The following is a 25,529-nucleotide window of genomic DNA, read 5'->3' on the forward strand; positions in this document are numbered from 1 at the left end:
TCCATGAAAGGTATAGATGACATTTGGGATATGTTCTTTTGTTTTTTTTTTTTTAAGAAGGGGGAATACATTATTTACTGCTCACATTCCTTCTGTTCACATTTCTTCTTTTTTCTTTCATATAGATCCTGAATCCGCTTGTTTCCAAAGCACAGCTTTCTCAAACACTTCAGTCCCGCTTAGTTAGTTGTAAAATCATGGGAAAATTAGCTAACAAATTTGAAGCTCATATGTAAGTAGACTGTACATATTTTCACTCCACAGTATATAGCAGTATTTCTGTTAGTGGGCAAAAATTACTACAATAAAAGTAGACTTCTATTGCAAAAATCAAATGCTTTCTTTTTACAGATCCCTTTATCTGGATATTAATTAATAATAAAAATTGATCATTACATAACTGGCCTATTCAGACTTGCTGATGTTCATCAGTTTATAACTTCAGTTTGTATGTTCTTCCACAGGTTTGAATGGGTACCATTTCCATGCCATTCTTCCATATTGTTTTTCTTACTAGGAAAAAAGCCAAACAGTGGATTTCTCTGCAATTTACAGAGACAAAACACAACTTTATCACCTTAGAGTTTCTTGTCATAAAGAGAAGAATCCTGTTCCTAGCTTTTTATTTGTCTAGACATGTTTAGATTTTTTTTTTTTTTCTATCCCTAACTATATAGAGATGTATGAGGAGACACTGTTGTTGCCTGATATTATCCAGCTCTTAGATTCAGTGTCTGTGGGTTTGGACAGTGGTGCAGAAGAGGGAAGCAATGATGAAAGTAAATCTGAATATTTATCTGCCCAAACGTTCTTTGGACAGTTTATCCAGTCTTATGATAGTAGGACCATTTCACCAAGTGTGTTTCCTATCCAGGCAATTGTCCAGATGTGATTTATGCATTACAAAAGAAATCCAGTGAGGGCTACTAAATGCACAGAAACCATGCCTAGCTGAGGAAGTCCCTGCTAATAATGATTTTGATCTGTCCCAAAATGCAAGAATTCAGCATAACAGAAAAGATGAACAACAGGACCATATGACAAGCCATTTAGGAATAAATTTCTTTAAATTATGATTTTTTTTTCTTCCATAAAAATGAACTAGAAGCAACCAAAAGGAAGTTATCTACACCTTCATTTGCTATGTAGACTACACTTGTTGGACATCCCAAGTTAATGAGCATGGCAAAGTAGTGTTTTTTGAGAATGTTACCAAAGCCTTTGAATCTTTATCTTCAAAATTTGTAGAATTCTGTCAGAATCACAATTGCTTTTATTTATTTGATGTTACATTCTCATGAAAATAAAGTGAATTTCCAGATCACTTGGAATCTTATGAGAAATTATAGTAGTGTTAGCCATAAGAAGTTCAAATAATGATACCTTCTTTTGTTGGGTTTCTTTTAATATGACTCCTTGTGGTTCAGAAATAGGAAACCCCTCATTTCAGTGAACAGATAGTAGCACCATTTCTTTACAGAAGCTACATGTTAAGAAGATGGCTGAGAATTTTCTGGGACATACTGATCCTCTGGTGGAGGGCTCTGAGTGCAGTTCAGAGGGCTGTAACGAGACCTGGATCCACAGGTTTAGAATGTGGCAGGCTGAGTAAGATTCATGACACACTCTCATTCCCCTTGCAGGAGAGGTCTTGGTATAGGGTCAGGAGATGTGTCTGGCCTCAGGAGCAGGCAATATATAAGCATATCTTCACATGCTTCTTCGGAATGGCACCATTTTTCCTCATAAAATTTATACTATAATTAAAAACCTTTCTTTTGTATTTCACATGACTCCCAGGTTATTTTATACGGTATTGAAAAAGTCCTGACTTTGGAATAGAACATTAGTTTTTCTACCTTCTGTTCCAACAGCTAGTTAAAAACAAGTCTTTTTGGGAACTAGTCCCTACTTCAGAGTATCCTAAATGTCAAATTCCCAAGACTTTGTGCAATTTTTGAAACTTGAGGCCAAATTTTACTGGAAGATGTAAATTAATTTTCACTGGAATGAGTGGAGGCTGTGCAAGCTGGCTTGAAAATTTGCTTGTCTGTGGCTTCATATTATTTCTCTTGAGTTTTGCAACAACATAAGGATTTGGAGAGAGATAGTTTATGAATACTCATGACAGCATCTTGGACAGTGAAAGGAAACACAATGGCTGATTCTGCCAAGTTGTAGTATGTGTTTTTACTTAAATAGAGTTCAAAATAGTTATTTTGTATCTGCCATTGATTTAACATGAATACATGGGTCTACTTGCTTAAAGACATTGCCGTATTGAAGCTTTTAATCTAAAATTATTTTTCTGCTTTCTTCCCATATATCTCTTTGGTGAAACATGCATACCAGAGATGAGGTATTAGAGACAATTAATTGGGATTTGCACTTCCATTTATATAATTCTTTGTATTCTTACAGTGGCTGTTCAAAAGTTGTACCGAAGATGGTTATTAAAGGAAGACAGCATCTCTGAGCCTACCTACTATTTTTGTAGCTTAAAAAAACAGAAATAGATGAAATATGAGGAAATTATAATGACTATAAATAATCCTTTTTCTGTTTCTTTATAGCACGTATTTATGTCTGATGTACAGTACTCTTTTATAATTGCAAATTCTCATAAAAATCATTTACCATGTGTGATAAATCAGCGTAAAAAAAATTGCCACTAGAAGTAATACATGGGTAGAATTTAAATACTACAGAGTGGATTTTATATATTCTTGTTCTGTATATTAATAAATAATGTTCACATTTTTAGTATTAAAAGAGAGATTCTTCCATTGGTAAAATCACTGTGCCAGGATGTGGAATATGAAGTTAGAACTTGTATGTGTCGGCAACTGGAACATATAGCTCAGGGAATAGGGTGAGTACAATTTGCGTAACTGCTTCTAAATGCAAAATCTTCTTCTAAAATATTTAACGGTGACTTAAAAATTCCTTTTAAGATTTCTAACTTAATTCATGTGTACTCAATAATGAATTTGGAGTGTACAGATGTGTTCTTAGAAATTGGCTGTTAGCAGTTGGCTCTTTTCCATTTTCAGATTTTTGTTTCTCTCTGGTAGTAAAATTGCTGAACAACAGTTTTTTTGTAAATAAGGAGTTCATCTATAGCTTCTTGAAGTCATCTCAATTATCCATTTGTGTCATTGGGCTTATTTAAAAATGGAAGAGGATTATTGCAAGTATTAGCAGTTTCTAATAATTACTGTGCAGTTTTTTGTGAAAGGCAAAATGTCTTTTTTTAAGCAAATTTCAGTTCAGTGTCATCTTTTACTCTAAGCTAGAAGACCTTCAATTTTAAACATATAGAAATAGAAAAAGTCTGGAACTTATATTTTAATAAATAGAACTTGTTAACTACCCACACAGGATTGGTCTCTGAGTGAGCAAATATTTTAAAGTTCCAGGCCTGTCCACTTGTTATTGTGTCAGGAAGAAAAAAAAGCAGTAACTTCTCTGCAGACTTGAAGAAATTACCAAGTAAGGTTCCCTGCCCTGTGTTATACAGCAGGGATAGATTAGATCTTAAGAGTCCCTCTGGCTTTTAAAATTGTGTATTTATGAGCAAATTCAAGGATGAGGCTGAAACTGAAATGCAATTTGAAATACAGTAAATATGCTCTTCATTTTGTTAGTACTGGTGTTTGTGGAAAAGCAGCATTCCTGTGGCTGTGGAATGATTTACTTTTTTTTAATGGAGAATTATGTTGTGGTTTAGATTCTGAGTTATTTTTTAAAAACCAAAACAAAACCAAAACACCAGAAATTCCTGAAGCAATGCAATTTGCCTCTCAGCCATGGAATACTGGAAAAGTGTATGTTCAGGCAGGGTTTTAGCTTACGCAGATATAGGGAATGAATATTCACAGCAAGAACTAAGCATTACTGCCATGTACTTAATTTAACTTTGTTTGGTAAGGTCATGCAGGATAGTAATTTCTAGATTCCTAGATAAACTTGTCATTATTGCATACAAAATAATTTTATATATGTGCTTTATGTACCTCTTCTGCAAGGTCCTTGTCCTGCAGAAGTTCAGAGGATGTGAATAATGTAAAAACACAATATTACTCGTCTCAGTAAAGTTACTAATTTGTTTTTGAACTTATTTTGTTTTATAACAAATCGTAGGTTAGCATGGTAAATCATTTTAACATTTTCCCTAATGAATGGCTTTGAATTTAAAAGAACTTGTGATTACAGAAAAGAAAGGTAGTATTTGCTGATATTGTTGATATTTGTAAAAAAAAAAAAAAATTAACATGCATTTTACTAAACTGAATTACTGAATAATTTGAGCTTGCATTTATTTTTACTGTATGCCTGTATCTTATATACCCTTATGTATCTTAAAATTGAATTCTATTTAATGGGAGATTAAAGATGAGTGAAAGAGAGGGTTCTGTTTATCTTCAGGGAGTAACCAGTTGGGTTTTTTTTTCCATAATTATGGAGTTTTGAAGGGAGGGATGGTTCTGTCATATTAGTTTGAATATTTTTGATGCCACCAAAATGGAAATCCACAGAAACATATTTGCAAAGCATTTTTTTCCTTCCCCCTGCCCCCGATTTCTGGGTCTTGATTTAGGATGTAGTCCTACCCTTCTTTCCCCTGACCCTTCCTATGCTGTGTGTTCTTGTCTATCTCAGTCACCTTCCTTCCTCTTTTCTCATTTGTTATTGCTCAATCCCATGAGATTTTTTTGGTGTCTTATTTGAGATACTGTCTTCATTTCCATGGATTCCTCCGAACTTCTCAGTTAACCTCGCTATACTCAAGAGCTGAGAAGTAATCATAAGAATTTGGCTTTGAAAATGATTGTGACACAATACAGAAAAAGATTTTTTTTTTTTTTAAATAGTGTATGTATGTTATTCTGAGTAAAATAACTCTTATCTAGGGTATGCATATAGTTATGTGGCTCATTCTATTGAGAAGTAGAAAATGGTTTTGGTAGTAGCCTTTAGTAAGCACTCATGGTTTGTGTGAATCTGTGTGAATTTGCTTTCAGCAGTTTTATTTTACATTTAAGATAGGTATATGTACAGCCAGATGTTAAAATAAGAACTAAATGTGAGCATTTGTGTCTCTTTTTTCACTCCTCCAAAAAGTTCAATGTATACTAAGCAGTGTGAAAGCAGGAGCAAAAAAGTTGTTTTCATTTGTAACAAGGTGGCTATATCTTATACTAAATAAGTGACCACTTTGGAAAGGCAATAAAATTTTCTTCATTTTGTTCAGTGTCTTTAAAATGAACTAAATTGCATTTATTATACGTGGGAGCTGAAAGTCTTAAAACAAGATAGGTGTTACGCAGTGGCAAGTGACAGTATTACTGGCAATTTATTCAGCCTTAGAATAGTGTTTTAGTAGGGCTAAATACATAGTTATCAATTACTGGTCCATTCTGTATATTTTTCTTTAATATTTTCCTCTCCAACTTTTATTTTTAGCATTAATCTATCCATATACACTGTTTTCTCTCTGAGGCTTTTGGCTAGTCCCTTCCCAATGATTTAGATGCTTTAGTTTTTAATCTCATAAGAAATGGTGAACTGTTGGTATTTTTGGTATGTAAACTATTGCAGTGTTTCATGTTGAGGATGAACAGGTAGTGGGAAAATAAACACAATTAAATAAACAGAAATAAACACATTTTTAGGTAAATGTTGAAGGCATAATGTGACAACAGTCCCAATGTTTATTTTTACTATTTAGTGATGTTACCACTAAATGATATCATGTCATTTTCTCATAATTTTATATGAATGATTAATCATCTGTTTGGAAGTATACTGTTAAGCTACATCTTCATTTTCTGGTACCAACAGTAAACTCTGTAAGGTGCAAATCACTGATGTTGATTATAAATATTTGAAATTATTATTGTTCATGTTGATTTACAAAAAGGACAGCTGTTACTTGTATAGTCTGATTGGAAGGGGTTTTTTTGGGCATTTTTATTTCAGTTTTTCAATTTGGTAAAATTCTGATTTCTGCTAAATTGGACTGAATGCCAGAGGCTCACTTCATTGTGTATTTCAGTTGTTCTTCAGTATTTTCAGTGGGCTTCTTAACTCAAATGCAGGCAAATTCAAACACTAGAAACCTTGACTACTATAAATAAAAAAATAAGCATGACAGAAAAAAAGAGAAGTGGAAATACTGGGTGTGTCTTCCCAGTTCTTGTTGGTAGTGGGACTGCAGAAAAGATCTTTTTAATCTCTTAAAGCAATCAAGAATCAGTTATACACTGGGACGTGGGAAATTATGCTGGTTGGTAGCTTCTACAGAAGCTATACTTGTGCTCCAAGAAGCGAATCTCTTTTCATCTTACTTATGCCAGTCACCTTACTGTGCAAATGTTTCTCTGTCAAGAGTATTTCACTCCTTCTCAGTCACCTCTCTGATTAAACTCTGGTTTCTAAGTCAGTCCCTAATACAGCAATCTGCTGCCAATGTATAGATTCAAGTTGCCAGGACCGTCACACACGCAGATAGTGCTAGTAATTACCACGGCAAAAAGAGACAAGCAGAACCTTTTCTTTACTGCTTTAAAACAAGCCTAAAAGCTAGTGTTCGGACTAGTTGGGAAACGGCATTTTCTCTGAGCAGTAGTTGCCTGTCCTCTGTAAAGAAGGCTCATCTTTGAAGCATAAGACTTCCAGACACTTCAACACGACTCATATTTAATAATTTTTGGCTTTGGACCATCACGTTGAGCAGTTTCTGCATATTTGATAAGAAGAGTTTTCTTAGTGACACAGTGAAGTAGCTGGACTCCTTTGAGTTTTTTCAGACTGCATTTTCTGATTTATTTCGAGCTAATTTGAATGCTTGTTTAGTGATAAAGTTTCACATTTTAAACTTGCATGTTTCTTTGACAAAGAAAAAAGTCCTGAGATTGACTGGAGGTTTTTATTTAATTTTAATTTCCTTACAACTTTGTCAATTTTTCCTTCTTGACCACCCAAAAAATATCTAAATGAGTATTTCAAGGAAGAATTCTGTTTTGCTGTGGCAATATTATTTCATTGTATGTTTTCTCTTGACTGCTTGCCTCACTTTGCAGGACAGAACTAACAAAAACTGTGGTGCTTCCTGAGTTAGTAGAACTGGCAAGAGATGAGGGCAGCAGTGTACGCCTTGCAGCTTTTGAGACGTTAGTGAATCTGCTTGATATGTTTGATGCAGGTAAGAATTTAATTTAGGCTTACTAGCCCAGTTCTTAATGCTTTAATGCATATTGTAAATGTATTTAAATGCTTTTTGTTCTGTCTGCATTCTTCAGACATTTCTGATTTTATTTTGTTTATTGTTTAATCCTTTATGTATTTAATGTCTTGCAGTGCTTTATACATAGCAAGTTTTGAGAAAGATGAACCACTTGTCCACAAAATCAGTTATCATATTCCGAGTTTCTAATGTAATGTGGCTAAATGGAATGAATAAAATTACTGTATAAATGATAGGAATATTGCATTGTTAGTATTTACTTAATGCTATCAATACACAGAACACAAAATGTTAGCTCAACAGATTGCTTGTGCTTTTTTTTTTCTGTTAACTGGTTTTTGCCTCTTAACTGAAGTGAAGCTAGTCCTAACTACAGACTGCAGCCTGCCTTCTGAGCTGAAAAGCCCAGACCGGGGCAATGGTATGGTATTTGTATGTGTATCAGTAAACCTTGCGGGTTTTAACATCCAGTGTTGTATGTCAAATACAGTTGTAGATTTTGGAACAGAAAATATTTCTTTATGTCCCATAAACTGCAGTGTGCACAACTGATCAGTTTTAGAGGTATTAAGCATCAGCAATTACTATTTAAATCCCTTTAAATTTGTGGCTATATGGCACTGAAAGCTTTCTTCTTTGCAATGAGGTAGTGTGTGTATTTATAAAGCTCTTTTCTGTATTTAAAATAGAAAATGTAAATGCTTGTATTTTTCTCAGTGCTCTATATCTTTCCTCTGATCAACATGCATGTTTCATGCTTCCCCAGGTGTGGGGGTGAGTGTCTGTGTCTTCATGTGAGGAAGGAGAAATTCTCTGTTGTAACTGTTTTTTTGGCGTAGTGGTGGTGGGTTACCTACACTCAGGGCTCTTGGGTTCTCATCACAAGCTCAGTTCAACGTTGATGGGGGCAATCTTTAAGGAGAGCTACTGTGACTGCTCCAGTATGGGGAACATTCTGGGTAACTGCTGTGGCTTGTCCTCAGTCAGCTGCTCTGTCTTGATTTTTTTAGGGGGATGTAGAAGACAATCTGGCTCTGTATCAATTGTGCTCTCTGCTGGTTTTTTGGGGTTGTTTTTTTTTTTTTTTCTTTACAACCGGAAACATACAAAGCAGCAAAGTACATGACAGATCATTGCTATAGTGTATATGAAAAAAATATTTTATATTGTTGATCACTGCTCATTATTTGCCACTTTGCTCTTTATACTGTCTTCTTCCAAACTCTTCAGTTGTTTATCTTCATTAGCAGCTCTGTATTTTGCTCCACATTTCCCACTCCCACTCCCATCTTACTGACTATACTACTCCTTCGTGATACATAAGTGAGGAGCAAATATTTACTGTACAAGAACTTGATGATGAATTACTAAAATACATGATTGCATATAAGCCATATGGAGGAGTACATAAAGAAATAAGATAGCTTTGGGGAGAATATCATAAATGGACTTTTTAGCAGTCAGTGCTTATATCAGTAAGTATGATAGTAGCTTAATTTTCAAATTATTGAGCCTTTGCATTGATGCTATCAAGTCTGGGATTCTCTTTGCACCTCCTAGTACTCACTTTTCCCCCCACCTCCCAGGTGCTGTAGCTACTGCTTTTAGCTATTGAAGAAAGCTTAGATAAAGCAATCAGGGATTATTTACAGGTTTGTAAGGAATGTTTTTCTAGAAAATTGGTTTGTGTAGTTTTTGGTTGAACTAGAAAATGAACATTTTGAAGGTAGATGACCCAAAATTATATCCTAGGGTTTCTTTCCCACAATATCAAAATATTTCTTCAGGTCAACCTAAATTTTTTTTTCAGCCATAATTATTTTCTGAATTTTGGTGTTGATCTACCATTAAAAAATCCTAATCCCTTTAAAACTTGTATATTTTAAAATACAATAGTTTTATTTAAAACAAATCAAAACACATAAATTTCTTTGAACATTTACTCCTTTATTTTCTAAGGAGGCAGAGTGGTTGGATTTTACTTCAATTCTAAATGATTTAATTTGTTTCCTCTGCCCTTAAATTCATTGAGAAACAAAATAATTATTGTTTACCAAAAGAATTTCAACCTCTTCTCATTAGGTTGAAAAAATTCACTTGAGTATATCTAGATTTTTCTTTTTACTGTCATGGTGATGTTTGGGCTTGATCTCCCTGTATTCCTACTATTGTAGGAAATCTTATTGTAGGAGTACTGCAGTATTCTTTCTCTCCCTGTATTCTTGGTGAATGGAGAAGTTAGTGACTGTTCATTTATTCTCTGTCTCATCCTTTACTGGGGGATGTCTTTTCCCTAAAAACAAACAGACAGAACAGGTAAGGTATTAAAATTTACGACCTGTATTATGGCAGTATGTTTGCCATTCTCTATACCTCTTGTTTTCTACCTCCAGTGAGTGCCTGGCAAAAATACTCCTGAGCATGTTAAATGATATTTTTCATAACTTTTAAGGAAGTCCACTATCTGTGCTCTTTTCTAGATGTTGACAAATGGCTAACTTTAAAAATTTCTTTTGTTTTTCAGATGATAGGAGTCAAACTGTGCTCCCCTTAGTGAAATCATTCTGTGAAAAATCCTTCAAAACAGATGAATCTATCCTAGTTTCTTTATCTTTCCATTTAGGGAAACTGTGTAATGGATTATATGGTATGATTTAATGTTCTTTTAAAAATAAACTTAAAAATGAGGCAAGATTGGAGAATTTTAAGCCCTTGGAAAATATCCAGATTTGAATGTATCAAATGAAATTATAGTTAGGAAATACGGAAGTAAAAGTCTGAAATCATCTATTGTACAAATACTCAATTTTGTGAATTTCCTTTTTGGGTGTCCATCTGTTTATTGGGGTTTTTTTATGTGTAGACAGGGACAGAGTTTTTTGTTTAGACAGGGTCAGAGGTGGAAATGTGGGGGTTTGTGTTTATTGGTTTGACTGTCTTATTTTGATTCCTTCTTGTATATTCTGGAGCTTGTGAGTTGGATGACTGGATTTTTGAAACTAGAAACCTTTGAAAACCCAGTATGGTGTTAACTGTGTACATGCACTTCTGTGCCTGGTGCCTGATACCCTTTTTGAGGCACAATACAGAATGTGGCCCATAAGGAACTTCAGGAGAGAAAGGAGACCTAATAGCATGTGGATTCCAAGCTGCAGCCAAGGCCAAATCTGTACCCATAATTTTTGTGGTTTTCTGTACCTTAGCACTTGAGCACAGCAGGTCTTTCCTTGATCATTCTGTCCATCATATAGCCTCTACATGGAGCTTGGCTGTGGAGGAGCAGCACAGAATCATGGTTTTACATTACAGAGAATTTCCCCCTAGACTCTTAAATCCTTTGCTCTTTCTTACAGATCTTGAAAATGATCCTTTCTGATCATGTTGGAGAATATCAAAGTGACGGTTGCTTAACTACGAATAACTTGAAAGGGCTGTTCCACAGTGCCAAGCTGTTACTTACAGAAACACAGAGCTAGGATAGTCCATCCTGGTTTTATCATGTCTTCCCAGTCTTCTCTAGGTTGACTGACTTCTATTGCTGATCTCTCTCACCTCTGAACTCTGTCTGGGAAGTTCACATTTTTCTTGAAGTGTTACACCTTAGGAGAGCTAAACAAAGTGAAAGGGTTACTTCATGTGTCTTGCAAGCTATATTGGTGTTTACATTTTTCAGTATGAAAAATTGCCTTTTTTTTTTTTTTTTTGCAAGTTTGCAATAGTTTGACCTTATTTGTTCAAGTGCAGCCTATAAACAGAAGTAGCTCGAAAGTCTGGGGGTTTTTTTGTGGTTTGATTTATTTTTATTTTGATAAAACTATCACCTAGTTAGTCTTTCTCTTTCCTGGCCTTGTGCAGGCAATGCATATCTGGCTTACCTCTGTCCTAATGGAATAATAGTCTAAAGTTTTAAGACCATCTGTCTAGTTTCTGAAGGTCATTTTAAACTCTTATCTTCTGAAGGACTAACAATGTCCCTCATAGTTGGATGTTATCAGAATATTTAATAAGCATATTCTCTAATCCAACATCCAAAAAACGAATGAAATATTGCATAGTAACAGGACTAGAATAGACCTTTTTTTATACAGTTGCCTATCTTGTCAATGACCCATGGGTAACTTTCTCTTAACTGCTTTTCCAAGCAGTTTTGCAGCAACTTTATAGTTTTTCATCTCTCTTTCCTGATCCTTTATTTTGCTTATGAAAAACATGACCTGTACTGCCTGTTCTGTATTCAGTCAGGATATCTAGTACTGGATAACAGTTCCTGTTATCCAGTACTAGAAGGAAATGGAATCAGTTTGACAAGTTTTGCTTTTGCCATGTTGGCTGCTACTCATAGTCTTGTTTCTTTTTGGTGTTTACAAGTAGATTGTATGATTTTTTTGTTCCAGTTTTTTAAAAAACTTGAAAGTAATCTGACTGGTCTGTAATTATATGGCTTGTTCTTCACCTCTCCAGCTACCAAATATCTGTACCACTCCAGGCCTTTTCCATTCTGGTATCTCGCTTGTTTAAGATTTCATCAGCTAGTGCTTTAAATACTTTTGAATACTGGAATGAAGCATATCTGACCCTGCACATTTTGAAAACCTCTCATGTTTAAGTGTTCACTGACCTGTTCCTTCTCGACTTAAAGCTTGAATCTTTGTCACTGTTATTAATTGGACTGAGCCTGACGATACTAGTAGAATTTGAGAAAGAAAATAAAAACATCAAGCATTTCAACCTTCTTGGTATCAATCACTGATAGCTTTCCCCTCTCTCTTGAGTGAAAAACTGAGTCTTTCCTTGATCATTCTCATATTACTAATGTACTTTTTGAAGTCATCTTGCTAGTTGCCTTCCAGTTTGTTCTGAGTATTCTAATTTTGTTCTTATATCTCTTTATTATCTGTAGCAACATAGTCTAATTTTTCAACTTGCTGCAGACATGCATTCTTCATCTGACTGAGCTCCATAAAGATTTAAAAAGTTGATCAAGAAGAAACCAGTATCAGTGGAACAAAGAAATATATTCACAATCCTGCAGCTAAAATCTGGAGTATTTCAAGAATTATGTAAACAGAAATTAGGATTCACTATATTATAGTTAGCTGTCATTTTTCTGTAATCATTTTTTCTGTATAAATTGTACTGATGATACACACGACTTACAGTATGGGAGGGAAGGGAGAATAAAGATTGGCATATTTGATAGAGTTGTAAATGAGATTTGGTTTTTGGACATTATTAACAGCTTTTGTAATGAGAAAAGTAAACTCCCCCCCCCCAGGCATTTTTACTCCTGAACAGCACTTACGGTTTTTGGAATTTTATAAGAAGCTTTCCACGCTGGGTTTACAGCAGGAAAATGGACATAACGACAACCAACTACAACTTCAAACTCTGGAACAGGAAAAGAAATACATTTCAGTGAGGAAGAACTGTGCTTACAATTTTCCGGTAAGTAACTTAAAGGTTAAATAATTTGTGTCATGCATATAGTTCACTAAGTAGGACTGCTTAAATGATAGAGAAGTTATTGCCAAATTGCACATTGTTAGTTAGATTCTGGCTCTCTCCTGGAAAGTTCAAGTTAATGGCTTAAAGTAGAGGTTATCCAAAAGAATTACCAGGAAAGATTCCTCTTTGCAGAGCCTCAGATTATTGGCAGGTTTCGGCTGAAAGAGTGCTGTTCTAAGAGGTCACCCGTCTCATTCTTTCCTACACATTTTCTCCAAACCCTTAGCACAAAGGCATTGAGAAAATGGCTGTGAAACAGAGTCCCCAGTTTCAAACTGCTCAAAGCTAGGTTTTTGCATTTGCTGTGTCGTGGCATTACAGGGAGTTGAAGACTGAATCTGAATGGTTAGATTCATGTTTTAGTCATGTTCCTGCTTGAATACAAAAAGTCTTTTCAAGTTTATGTGAGGTCTTCAAACTTACCACTCATGTTTCTGTAAATCTACTTTGTATTTTGACATTCTGCGTTTATATTTAAAGAAAATATGTTTGTACCAAGAGCCAGTAGACAGTTATTTTTATTCTGCCTTTTAAAGACAAGCACCATGTATATAGGTAGACATCTGTTGGTTTATTTGAGCAAAAATGAGGTATGTACACACACAATTATGTTGAAATTGAGATGCTTGCTTTGCTGCTTGCTAAAATGTACTTTGTTTTTGAAGTCTGCAGTTGCAGCTTCCACTAGTGTATCAAAACATTAACAATATTTATAAAACTAAGGTTTTATATCTTGTGTTTTTAATCTATGTCTTAAGAAAAACAGCCCGCAGCATGTCTGGAAAATATGTAAATCCAATTTAGTTCTCAACTCTAGAACTTGTCTGATGCCTGTGTTTTGACACAGCCATCAAAAATGCCACACTTCCTCTTTAAAATCACAACCTGTTATCTCCCAAGTGTCTTGCTGGTTGTAACTCAATGTTTTCATCTGATAATTTCTGATAGTGTGATCCTTTAGCTATACAGTTAATAAAAGACTTTATCTTTCCACAGGCCATGATTGTTTTTGTGGATCCAAAGAACTTCCATTTAGAACTATATTCTATATTCTTCTGCCTTTGTCATGACCCTGAAGTTCCTGTCAGATATACTATGGCCATAAGCTTCTATGAAGTAAGTCTACAAAGGTACTTTGTTAGTATTTACATTTTTTTGATTTATGTTGTGTTCTTCTTTAATTTCTGACTGTTCAACCAAAAGAAAAAGACTTGAGAAAACTTGTTGAAATTTAGTTTGTCAAAGGTGTTCAGTCCCTTCTAATATGTAAATACAGCCCATATACACACATTAGTGTTTAAGTTGTGTGACATTTGGCTGCAAGAGCCTATTGCTAGGTGAGCTTTTAAGGAGCATAAGCTGGAAGAAACTTAAACTGGTCTAGTACCACAAACATAGGCAATTATACTAATTAGAATATTTTTAAGGTTTTGAATGCTATTAGAAAATAATGAGACAAACAGGAGAAAGGAACTTGCCACTTAGAGTCTTGAAAACCTTCTTCAGAACTGTACGGTTTGCTACTATGCTGGTGTTCTGTGGAGAATATTTATATGTAGCAAATTCAAGTTAAATGCTCAAATTTAATATGAAACTACTTGGAAATTTATGCAGCTGTAAAAGCATATGATTTCTTATTATTCCATTCAGTTTACATAAGTTTAACTGTATTATTTTCATAAACCTTCAAAAATGTGCAGCTGCATAGATATTATTAGCTATATGGGGTGAATTCCAGAAATTAATATACACTCTCTCCTGATGGTTGTAACCCATATAGGGAGAACTTCAGGGTTTTCACAGTGTTTTACTGAGAATCTTGTGTTTCAGTCGAGCTAGCTTTTTATCCCATTTTGTTGCTGTGGAAATTGGGAAGTTAAGCAGCTTGCTGAAAGTATTTAAATCACTAATATAGGCATAAATGAAGCCAAAGTGGCTTTATTTCCACCATCTTAAGGAAGATGGATGGATTTCCAGTTCTCTTTACTTGTTGATGCCTTGTCTTAACAAATGATAATCCAAGGTAATTGTTGAAATGTGGTGGGTTGACCCTGGCTGGACGCCAGATGCCCACCAAAGTCGCGCTATCACTCCCCCTCCTCAGCTGGATGGGGGAGAGAAAATATAATGAAAGGCTCATGGGTCGAGATAAGGACAGGGAGAGATAATTCACCAATTACGGTCACAGGCAAACCAGATGCAATTTGGGGAAAATCAGTTTAATTTATTACCAATCGAATCAGAGTAGGATAATGAGAAATAAAACCAAATCTGAAAAAACACCTTCCCCCCACCCCTCCCTTTTTCCTGGGCTTAACCTCACACCCGATTTCTGTACCTCCTCCCCTCTGAGTGGTGCAGGGGGACGGGGAATGGGGGTTGCGGTTAGTTCATCACACGTTGTCTCTGCCGCTCCTTCCTCCTCGGGGAAGGGCTGCTCACACTCTTCCCCTGCTCCAGCGTGGGGTCCCTCACACAGGAGACAGTCCTCCATGAACTTCTCCAACGTGGGTCCTTCCCACGGGCTACAGTTCTTCACGAACTGCTCCAGCGTGGGTCCCCCACGGGGTCACAAGTGCTGCCACCAAACCTGCTCTAGCATGGGCTCCTCCCTCTCCACGGGGCCACAAGTCCTGCCAGGAGCCTGCTCCAGCGCGGGCTTCCCATGAGCTCACAGCCTCCTTCGGGCACATCTCCCTGTTCCGTTGTGGGGTCCTCCATGGGCTGCAGGGGCACAGCTGCCTCACCATGGTCTTCACCAGGGGCTGCAGGGGAATCTCTGCTGCGGTGCCTGCAGCACCTCCTCCCCCTCCTTCTCCACTGACCTTGGCGTCTGCAGGGTTGTTCCTCTCACATATTCTCAACCCTCTCCAGCAGCAGTTGTGCTGGTTTTTTTCCCCTTTCTTAAATATGTTACCACAGAGGTGCTACCACTGTTGCTGATGGGCTTGGCCTTGGCCTTGGCCAGTGGCGGGTCCATCTTGGAGCCAGCTGGCATTGGCTCTGTTGGACACAGGGGAAGCTTCTAGCAGCTTCTCACAGAAGCCACCCCTGTAGCCCCCCCCGCTACCAAAACCTTGCCACGCAAACCTAATACAGGAAATTATAAAATTAGCATATAATTCTACATAATGTTTCGTGTCAGATGTGTAACACTTTTAAGGTACTGCCTTGAATATAAGTGAAGTATTTTATCTCATTTAAAAAAACCTGTAAAGTTATACTGTGGTCTGAATATACATTTAGTGATGGTTCGTTTATTTTTAACACCATATTTTGCAACCATGTGACAGCCAGAAATGAGTAATTTATGATATTCACTGCTAGGTGGGTTATTTTTTTTTTTTTTTTTAATAAACTCTCTGTAGCCATTTCTCTAAAGCTTTACCTTGATTGAAGGTAAGGTCTTATTTTCACTTGGCTTATAGAAACAAAGAAAACCATTAAAAAGCATCATCTAAATACTCTATATGGCAAAAATCTCATTCCTCAGTTTTTTCTCGTATTTCCTATAAAACCTTTTTAACAGTGTGGAGATGGACATTTGGTGGTTTTTAGGAATTTATATGTGACTTATGAATCACAGTAAAAAACCCTAAAGAAGTAAGGAGTGAAAAATTCAGGTGGAAGGTTGGGGAAACTTAAAATCTAGAACAGACTAAGCCAATTTTTATATTTTATCTTTCGTAAATTTTATAGCTGACTGACTGTTAACTCTCCTAAAGAGCATGAAGTACAACATTTGAATATTCCAGAAGGCATTTTTCTAGCCTTGCAGTGCATTCTTAAAGAGTTTTGGTAAATGTGAAATAGAGTTAATTTGAAAAGCATATTTCATGGTTAGGTAATAGGCCTGTTTCTTGACTCATATTGTTTATATAAGCATATTTTTAATGTGATCAATGGGAAAGTACGCAGCTTTAGAAGGCTGATATTAAATTGTTCTGCCTCCCTTCTTCATGCTTGCTGTAAAGTAAGCACGTGTAATATAGTTGTACTGCCATGGAACTAACAAGTGTTTCACCTTGCTATCTTATTGTCATTTCTTAGGTTGCAAAGCTTTTAAATTCTGGTGTGTATACAATACATAAAGAACTGGTTACACTATTACAGGATGAGTCACTGGAGGTAATACAGTTTTATTGGAACTTTCTTTTGCTTGTTACATTGAGGCACATTATGTTGATGTTTAATAACTCTGCAATAAGACAGTACAGTAACTGTTTGAAACGATCAACATCTTTTACTTCTGTTTCACAGACGCTTCATAAAGATGCCAGCCTTCTGTGAATAAAAAGGAGGAAAATAGGAAGGTGTTTGAATTTAGTAAACCCATGTGGAATTTATTAGCTTTTAAAAATATTCATTCTAAATTGTTTTAATTGCTGTATGAATTATTACCTTTTAAATTCTGTGGAAAGATTTGGTTTTGACACTTCATTAAAATAATCATTGATAGCGTTCAAGGGTTTTGCTTTGGTTTATTTTCATTTATTCAATTGAAGAGGAGACGAAGAAGTTATGTATGGTTCAAAGATAAAGATGTATAGAAAGAGTTTCAGTCCAAGATCTGGTACAGAATCCGTGAGTGTTTGTGAGACATGAATCACTCAGCTGTATTACAGACAACATAGTGAGACTTTTTTGGATAGAAAAAGACAAATATTTATGTTTGAGAAAAAATCACCATTTCCTCTGATACTAGTTATTCCAATAGTTACCTTTTTTGTTTTCTCTGTCGGGTCTTTGGATATGGCATGGAAAAATGAATTTTGCTTTCAGGTGCTCCTTTTTGTTTTGGTACCCTTTGTTAGACATTTTCAAGGAAATTAAAAGTGTTCGTAGAACACCTACTTATACTTTATGAAATTCTGACCCATCTTAAAAGATTTCTCAAGTTGAACACCTGAAAGTTGAGACTCAGAAGCAGCTGGTGATTTTGAAAAATTCCGTGGTTTGATCCCTATGCAGTTATCTAAATAATAAAAAATATTTGGTCCTTTATCTTATATACCACATCAGTCAGAATTGGTGTCAACAAATATTTAATTATGTAGTTTTCTAGTCTTATTTCAAGTATTACAACATTTGCAAGTCAGGTTATTCTAGTAATATAGGCTATATATTCTATTTTCATTTATCAACTGCAGTTTTTCTTGAAGCAAGGGAAATTGCTTTTAAGATTCAACTGACAGATATAAAAAAAAAAGTTTCTTTGTGTTTGTCAAGGCTCTTAACTGTCAACGAAATACAGATCTATCTTAAGAATGACTGTTAATTTAAAAATTTCATATGCTGTGAATAGTTTAGAAAGCATTGACTGTGGTATTCACATAAATCAAAACTATAGTTTGTTTTCCTAAACTGAAACCTATAATACATATATTAGTTACTACATTAAAACATCAATTTTAAATCACAGTCCTCATCAATGCAAATGTTGGACTTTTTTTTTTAAGGTGGATGTGAGAGAGCAGTAACGTAAGAGATGTCAGTGGGGGTATGTTGGTGAGAGATAAAAATTGAGTCAAGTTAATTTACAGACCTCATTTATGCAGCCTTTCTTTAAATAGGTGTTAGATGCCCTGGTAGGTCACCTTCCCGAAATCCTTGAACTAATGACTAATGGAGGAGAAAACAGTGGATCAGAAAGCAAGGTGGGTGTTCTCATGGGTTTTTTTAATTTGCTTTCTAAATTAAGGTAGTAGCAAAGTTGTTTAGACATATATTGTATGAAGAGGCTTTCATGATTAGTTTCTGCTTTGGAGAGGTACAAAGTTTCTGTGTTTTTTTGATTGTTGACTTTATAAACTTTAAAATTAAAAAAAGGGGTTTGAAAGGTTAGACTTAATATAAAAATGAACAATTTATCCATGTTCTTTTTCTAATTAATCGCAGATTTGCTGAAATACATCAAAATTTGAAATACAGTTGTTAAGTTAAAAGCAAACTTGGTTTCATGCTAAAGGAGTGATAGCTAATACCTAATTTTTTTTTTATGTTGATGTGGCAACTGCCCATGGTTGCTGTTTTCAGACACAGTTTCTGCTAGGAGGATGCCTGTTTCCTGAGATAAAGGCACTGAATTAGGATTTAGGAGATCTGTATTCAGCTCCCAACTTTGCTAATTTAATTGTATGTGGCTCTGGGTGATGGTTTATTCAGACTTGTCACCTGTAAAATGGAACATAAAAGAGCATCTCCTGTTTCAAGATGCTGTTTTGAGCGTACTTCCTAAATGTATAGAGAAATTGAAATATTCCAGCAGTATAAGAACTCAATAAATTTATTTTCTTGTATGGACAAAAGTTGAGATTGTAATTTAAAATGTGGATTTGTCAGATGTTTACAGCTGTAAATGTATATAACATATAACAAGTGCCATGTCAAGTGTGGCAGTCTGTTTCATTTTGCTTAGTACTGAAGAGAAGTTAGCTTGGCTACTATAAAGTCTTTCCCTCCTACTGAGAAAAGGTGTATAATTCCTACTAAAATTAATTAGGGAGCTGAGAAGAATAACTGCAAAGTTTGAGAGGCTAGGAGGAAAATGGGATTTATTTGGTTTGAGAAAGAGAAGACTGGGGAGGGTTGTTGTAATGGTCTTCATATCTGTAAAAGGATATTATAAAGAGAATGGTGATTAGTTTTTCTTTGTCAGGAGGAGCAGTTGGAAATGAAAGTGTGTTTAGTTAGGTACTGGAATAGCTTTTTGACTAGTTAAGTGGAATTTACTGCTTAGGGGAGATTGTTTAATCCTGATCATTACAATTTTTTAAGATCAAGTTAGACTAATATCTACTGGAAATGGTCAGAGTATAGCTGATCCTGTCTGAGGAGAGGCATTAATTGACCCCGTAAAATCTTTCCCTTCTTACATTGTTATGATGTATTTTTTAAGCATAGTAACATGACATATAGCTAGAAGATGTAAAATTACTTTAATGTTTATATTTTTATTTCTAGTTATTGTCTATTCCTGACTTGATTCCTGCATTAACAACAGCAGAACAGAGAGCAGCAACTTCTTTGAAGTGGAGGACTCACGAGAAGTTACTACAAAAATATGCATGTCTCCCTCATATCATATCAAGTGATCAGATTTATTACCGTTTTCTTCACAGAATGTTGACAATCATTTTGACAAATGTGAGCCTGTCTCTTTCCTATTGTTTTTCATTTGCTTACTGTATTTAGAACAATTAGCACTAGATATTTGCTATGTGTAGCACTTTATATATAATATATAATCTTAAAATACTATTTCTCATTGAATTGTATATCAGGCTGTGGGGTTTTTTATATAAGAGTGAGAAATTGCTCTGAGAAATCCCGCCCCACAACCCTGGTTTGAGGAGCAAAATTTAGATCGGCAGATTGTCATGTTTTTCCTCCCACCCAAGGCTTCTTTCCTTTCCTTGTGCTCATTATCAGTTTCTTTCTAGGTAAATCAAAACTTTTTCCTCTGAGATATGCTGCCTTTTTCCTGATTCCATAGATTACATTGCATTGTGTTCCATTCTTTATGAAAGAACACTTAATTCTGGAAATGAATGATCATTTACAGCTACTGGTCTGAAATTTTATTGATTAATTCAAGAGAAAAACCACCTGTTGTGAGAGAAGATGATGTAAGGTTTTTTTTTCTAATACCCATAATACAGAAGGTACCTTCCAAACATGGAATACTTAAAGGCATTTATGAAATAGTTAAATAAACAAGTTAGGTAGAAGGGATAAAGAAGTAGGTGTCTCATAAGTTGGACAAACAAAGAAGTAGGTGTCTCATAAACTGGCCAAACTTCATTATTCTCCCTTACATTATGCCAGTTATTTCAAAATTTCACAGAATCGTAGAATCGTGGAATATCTTAAGTTGGCAAGGACCCATAAGGATCATTGAGTCCAAATCCTTGCTCCTCGCAGGACTACCTAACACTAAACCACATGACTAAAAGCATCGTCCAGACACTCCTTGAACTCTGACAGGGTTGGTGCTGTGACCGCTTCCATAGGGATCCTGTTCCAGTGACTGACCACCCTCTCAGTGAAGAACCTTTTCCTAATGTCCAATCTGAACTTCCCCCAAGCTTCATTCCATTCATTCCAGAATTTATAAAGTTAGTCTAATTTTTAGCTATTTTTTCTACTTCTAGGATTTTTATATGTTTTTAGTCATATTCCTTCAGGTATGTTTAATTGTGTTTCCTTTATTTCTTTCAAGAATGTTCTACCAGTCCAAAAAGCAGCTGCTCGAACTCTCTGCGTTTATTTGCGTTATAATCGCAAGCAAGAACAGAGGCATGAAGTTATTCAGAAACTGATTGAACGTAAGATAATTTTTCCTTGATTACTTAGAGATGCAAGTTCATTTTGACTGAAGATCTGTTTATGGTTATATTTATTCAGTGTAACTTCCTGCCATCATTGGTGGGATTACACTTAGAAGACATTCAGTTGCTCACACTATCACCAGGAAAAACATAGTGTGCATATGCGAGGAATGTATCTGAAGCTTATGCAAAGGAATTGGGAAAGAGGCAATATGGGAAATTGATAATATGCCAAGACACCTCCAACTCTACTCAAATCCAAAATGGCTTAGCTGTAGGTGCTGCAATATACAAAGCAGAGTTCCTCTATAGAAGTAAAATTCTCTAGAGGCTTCAGTGTAAGAAGTGCTGAATAAATATTCTCAGAATTTAGTTTATGAGTGAGTTAGTCACCTTAGTTGACCTTCTGGTCTATGCTGTGTGTTTTAAGGATAGGTTAGAAGGTTGAATAGTTCCCATTAGCAATCCTTAATCTTTACACAGTAATTTTGCTACACTTGTGACATGGTTTGAACAGCATACAGGGCTTTGTTCAACACAGTAGCTAGTTCCCTTACTATTTTTGCTTTTTCAAATAGTTAAAGGGACAGGTTGAATTTCTGAAAAAAAAAAATGCTCACTGGCAGAAATGGTCATTGAATTCAGAAGGTTAGGCTTTCACCAAGAGAAAGAATTGAGATAGGCTGACAAGGTGTGCCTTTGAGTGTAATGATCATCTTTGAGTCAAAAGTTAACCTTTGAAATGTTTTCTAGCTGACATTGAGAACTTAACAATCCACAGATATATCTATTATTTTTCAGAACTGGGCCAAGGAAAAAGTTACTGGAACAGACTTCGGTTTTTAGATACTTGTGAATTCATTATGGAACTGTTTTCAAAATCATTCTTCTGTAAATACTTCTTTCTGCCTGTGCTTGAACTTACACATGATCCAGTGGCAAACGTGAGGTACTGTAAGAAAAGTATGTAGCAGTGTACAGGAAATAAGCGTTAAATAATATATTAAGAAATATTGTTACAGGTTGTATGTCTTGTTTAAATAATGGGACTTGAGTAAAAAGGTACAGAGCCTTCAGAGTGACCAGTATTAAAGGTGTAGAGGACTATGGGAATAATGTTAGAAAAACACAGAAGCAGGTCAGTCTGAGTGTTTGGGGAACTGACTGAAAGTGTCAGGTTTTGGGAATGAGAAAGGAACACTGAGGCAGAGGAGCCAGCAATAGATGAGAAGAAAGTAATACACTGTTTCATGGGTGGAGAGAGGGAGAGAAGCATAACTTCACAGTCTCCATTAATTTCCATCCATTTCAACATCACGATATGTAAAGTAAATCACACAAGCAATTCTTCCAGTGGTCTGAGCTTAACAACTTAGCATGGGTTTTACCTTATGTAAAAGTTTTCTACTTCATTGTTAAAGTAAATTGAAAAAGAACAGAAAAATATAAGGGAAATTGGTATGTTATTCACTTTTATACAGTGTTTTTTCTGTTATTTTTGTAGTCAATTTTTTTCTTCACTAAACAGATAGGGAACAGGCAGTTATTACAAGTAAGAAAATAGTTCCTTTTTTTTGGTCATGTATTTTGTGTGATTTTATGCTTTTAATCTTATGTCTGATGTGTGTAATTCATGTCGTCATTAACATGTCTGAACATCTAATACTGATGCTGCATAGAGATTTACATCAGCATAATTTGCACATACATACATACATGTGTGCATTCAGTAAGTTTCACTAAGTACAGTTTATTACCAAGTGAAACTGTTTAAATAAACCTTGTGTTTAGTATAACTACCACGTCTCAATTCAGCAGGATCCCACACCTAAAAACCGAGCCATGTTGTGCATATGGAATCATAGAATCATAGAATGGTTTGGGTTGGAAGGGACCTTGCACTTGGCCTTGTTATAGAGGTTAACATTCATGTCTCATGTCCTTAAGTTAAGAGGATTATATTAAAACAATAAACTAAATTTATATATAATCTGAAGTAGCTTATTGCTTTTAACAAACACTTTAATTAAAAGCATTATTGATACAGTATTAAAATTTAATGGAAACTTGAAATAACTTACAGTCTCTTAACTGACATTAAAATTAATTTTGTCGTAATTCTTTTCTGGATTGTTCCCTAAGACTTTTTACAAAAGGAATGCACTGTCTGTGGTGGACTGAAGTTTAGAAGTCAGACATTATTGTTAGCTCATGATTTTAAAACAAACATAGGGAGATATTATTCTAGCTTTCTACACTGTGGCAACTCTTTGTAATGGGAAGTTGTGAAGGTTAAAATGTTTTGAAGGTATAAAAACAGTAAGATGAATTTGTATAAAAAAATGTTTTGAGTGTTATTAATCACAAGGTTACCATCTCTGGCACAGGCTGTCTCTGATCACAAGCCAGTGGAATCTGAGAACAGCAGAGAATATCACCATATATTGTTCTTGAGGTTTTTTTATCTATTCCTATAGATTAAAACTTTTCACTATTATATGCCATTACAGCCTGATCAAATGCAGTGATTTTTATTTTCTTAAGTGTATGAAATATTTTTTTATTTAATCTTCATTTTGGTCTTAATGATATAAAAAGCAGCGGACACTTTTTTTTTTATATAACCAGTTTAGAAACAGTATCTAGCAATCAAGGCAAATCAATTAGCACAGAATCATTTAGGTTGGAAAAGACCTTTAAGATCATCGAGTCCAACTGTTAACCTAACACTACCAAGTCCACTACTAAGCCATGTCCCTAAGTGCCACACTTACACGTCTTTTAAATACCTCCAGGGATGGGGACTCAATCACTTCCCTGGGCAGCCTGTTCCAGTGCTTGACCACCCTTTCCGTGAAGAAATTTTTCCTAATAGCCAATCTAAACCTCTCCTGGCACAACTTGAGGCCATTTTGTCTTGTCCTATTGCTTGTAACCTGGGAAAAGAGACCGACACTCACCTTGTTACAGCCTCCTTCCATGTAATTGTAGAGAGCGGTAAGGTCTCCCCTAAGCCTCCTTTTCTCCACACTAAACAATGGCAGTTCCCTCAGCCGCTCCTCATAAGACTTGTTCTCTAGACTCTTCAGCTTCGTTGCCCTTCTTCAGATGCGCTCCAGCACCTCAATGTCTTTCTTGTATGGAGGGGCCCAAAACTGGACACACTATTCAAGCTGCGGCCTCAGCAGTGCCAAGTACAGGGGGACAATCACTTCCCTGCTCCTGCTGGCCATGCTATTCCTGATACAAGCCAGGATGCTGTTGGCCTTCTTGGCCACCTGGGCACACTGCTGGCTCATGTTCAGCCGGCTGCCGACCAGCACCCCTACGTCCTTTTCCGCCAGGCAGCTTTCCAGCCACTCCTCCCCAAGCCTGTAGTGTTGCACGGGGTTGTTGTGACCGAAGTGCAGGACCTGGCACTTGGCCTTGTTGAACCTCATACAATTGGCCTTGGCCCATTGATCCAGCTTGTCCAGGTCCCTCTGTAGAGCCTTCCTACCCTCAAGCAGATCAACACTCCCACCCAGCTTGGTGTCATCAGCAAACTTACTGAGGGTGCGCTTGATCCCCTCATCCAGATCATTGGTAAAGATTAAATATTAATATTAAACAGAACTGGCCCCAGTACTGAGCACTGGGGAACACCACTTGTGACCGGTCACCAACTAGATTTAACTCCATTCACCACCACTCTTTGGGCTTGGCCATCCAGCTGGTTTTTTACCCGGCAAAGAGTATGCCCATCCAACCCATGAACAGCCAGTTTCTCCAGGAGAATGCTGTGAGAAACAATGTCAATGCTTTACTGAAGTCCAGGTAAGCAACATCCACAGCCTTTCCCTCATCCATTAAGCGGGTCACCTTGTTATAGGAGGAGATCAGGTTAATCAAGGAGGACCTGCCTTTCATAAACCCATGCTGACTGGGCCTGATCACCTGGTTGTCCTGTACATGCCATGTGATGGCGCTCAAGGTGACCTGCTCCATAACCTTCCTTGGCACCAAGGTCAGGCTGACAGGCCTGTAGTTCGCTGGATCCTCCTTCTGGCCCTTCTTGTAGATGGGCGTCACATTTGCTAACCTCCAGTCAACTGGGACCTCCCCGCTTAGCCAGGACTGCTGATAAATGATGGAAAGTGGCTTGGTGAGCACCTCCGCCAGCTCTCTTGGTACCCTTGGGTGGATCCCATCTGGCCCCATAGACTTGTGTGTGTAGCAGGTTGCTGACCATTTCCCCTTGGATTATGGGGGCTTCATTCTGCTCCCTGTCCCCATCTTCCATCTCAGGGGGCTGGGTACCCTGAGAACTATTTCAGTCCATAGTACAGAAAATACATGGTTAAGTTCATCTAAGTACTTTGTGCCATTCAGTTTGAAAGCAGGCAAAGTTGAGATACACAGGGGCACTCTAGTAACAAAAATATATCCACATAGCGTCAGAGCAG

General features: G+C 36.3%; 1 protein-coding gene across 1 annotated transcript in view; it reads left to right on the forward strand.

Moving 5' to 3' along the window:
* The window catches only part of PPP4R4 (protein phosphatase 4 regulatory subunit 4), a 74,336-nt gene that overhangs the window by 36,621 nt on the left and 12,186 nt on the right, over positions 1–25,529 (forward strand). The window contains exons 6-16 of the mRNA XM_075712712.1: positions 126–232; positions 2,765–2,872; positions 7,086–7,207; positions 9,774–9,896; positions 12,525–12,694; positions 13,751–13,870; positions 16,805–16,882; positions 18,328–18,411; positions 19,718–19,900; positions 20,976–21,081; positions 21,886–22,033. Of these exons, the coding sequence (XP_075568827.1) occupies positions 126–232; positions 2,765–2,872; positions 7,086–7,207; positions 9,774–9,896; positions 12,525–12,694; positions 13,751–13,870; positions 16,805–16,882; positions 18,328–18,411; positions 19,718–19,900; positions 20,976–21,081; positions 21,886–22,033 (1,349 nt within the window). The remainder of the gene's footprint in view (positions 1–125; positions 233–2,764; positions 2,873–7,085; positions 7,208–9,773; positions 9,897–12,524; positions 12,695–13,750; positions 13,871–16,804; positions 16,883–18,327; positions 18,412–19,717; positions 19,901–20,975; positions 21,082–21,885; positions 22,034–25,529) is intronic.

This window comes from Pelecanus crispus, chromosome 6 (genome assembly GCF_030463565.1).
Source record: "Pelecanus crispus isolate bPelCri1 chromosome 6, bPelCri1.pri, whole genome shotgun sequence".
Lineage (NCBI taxonomy): Eukaryota > Metazoa > Chordata > Aves > Pelecaniformes > Pelecanidae > Pelecanus > Pelecanus crispus.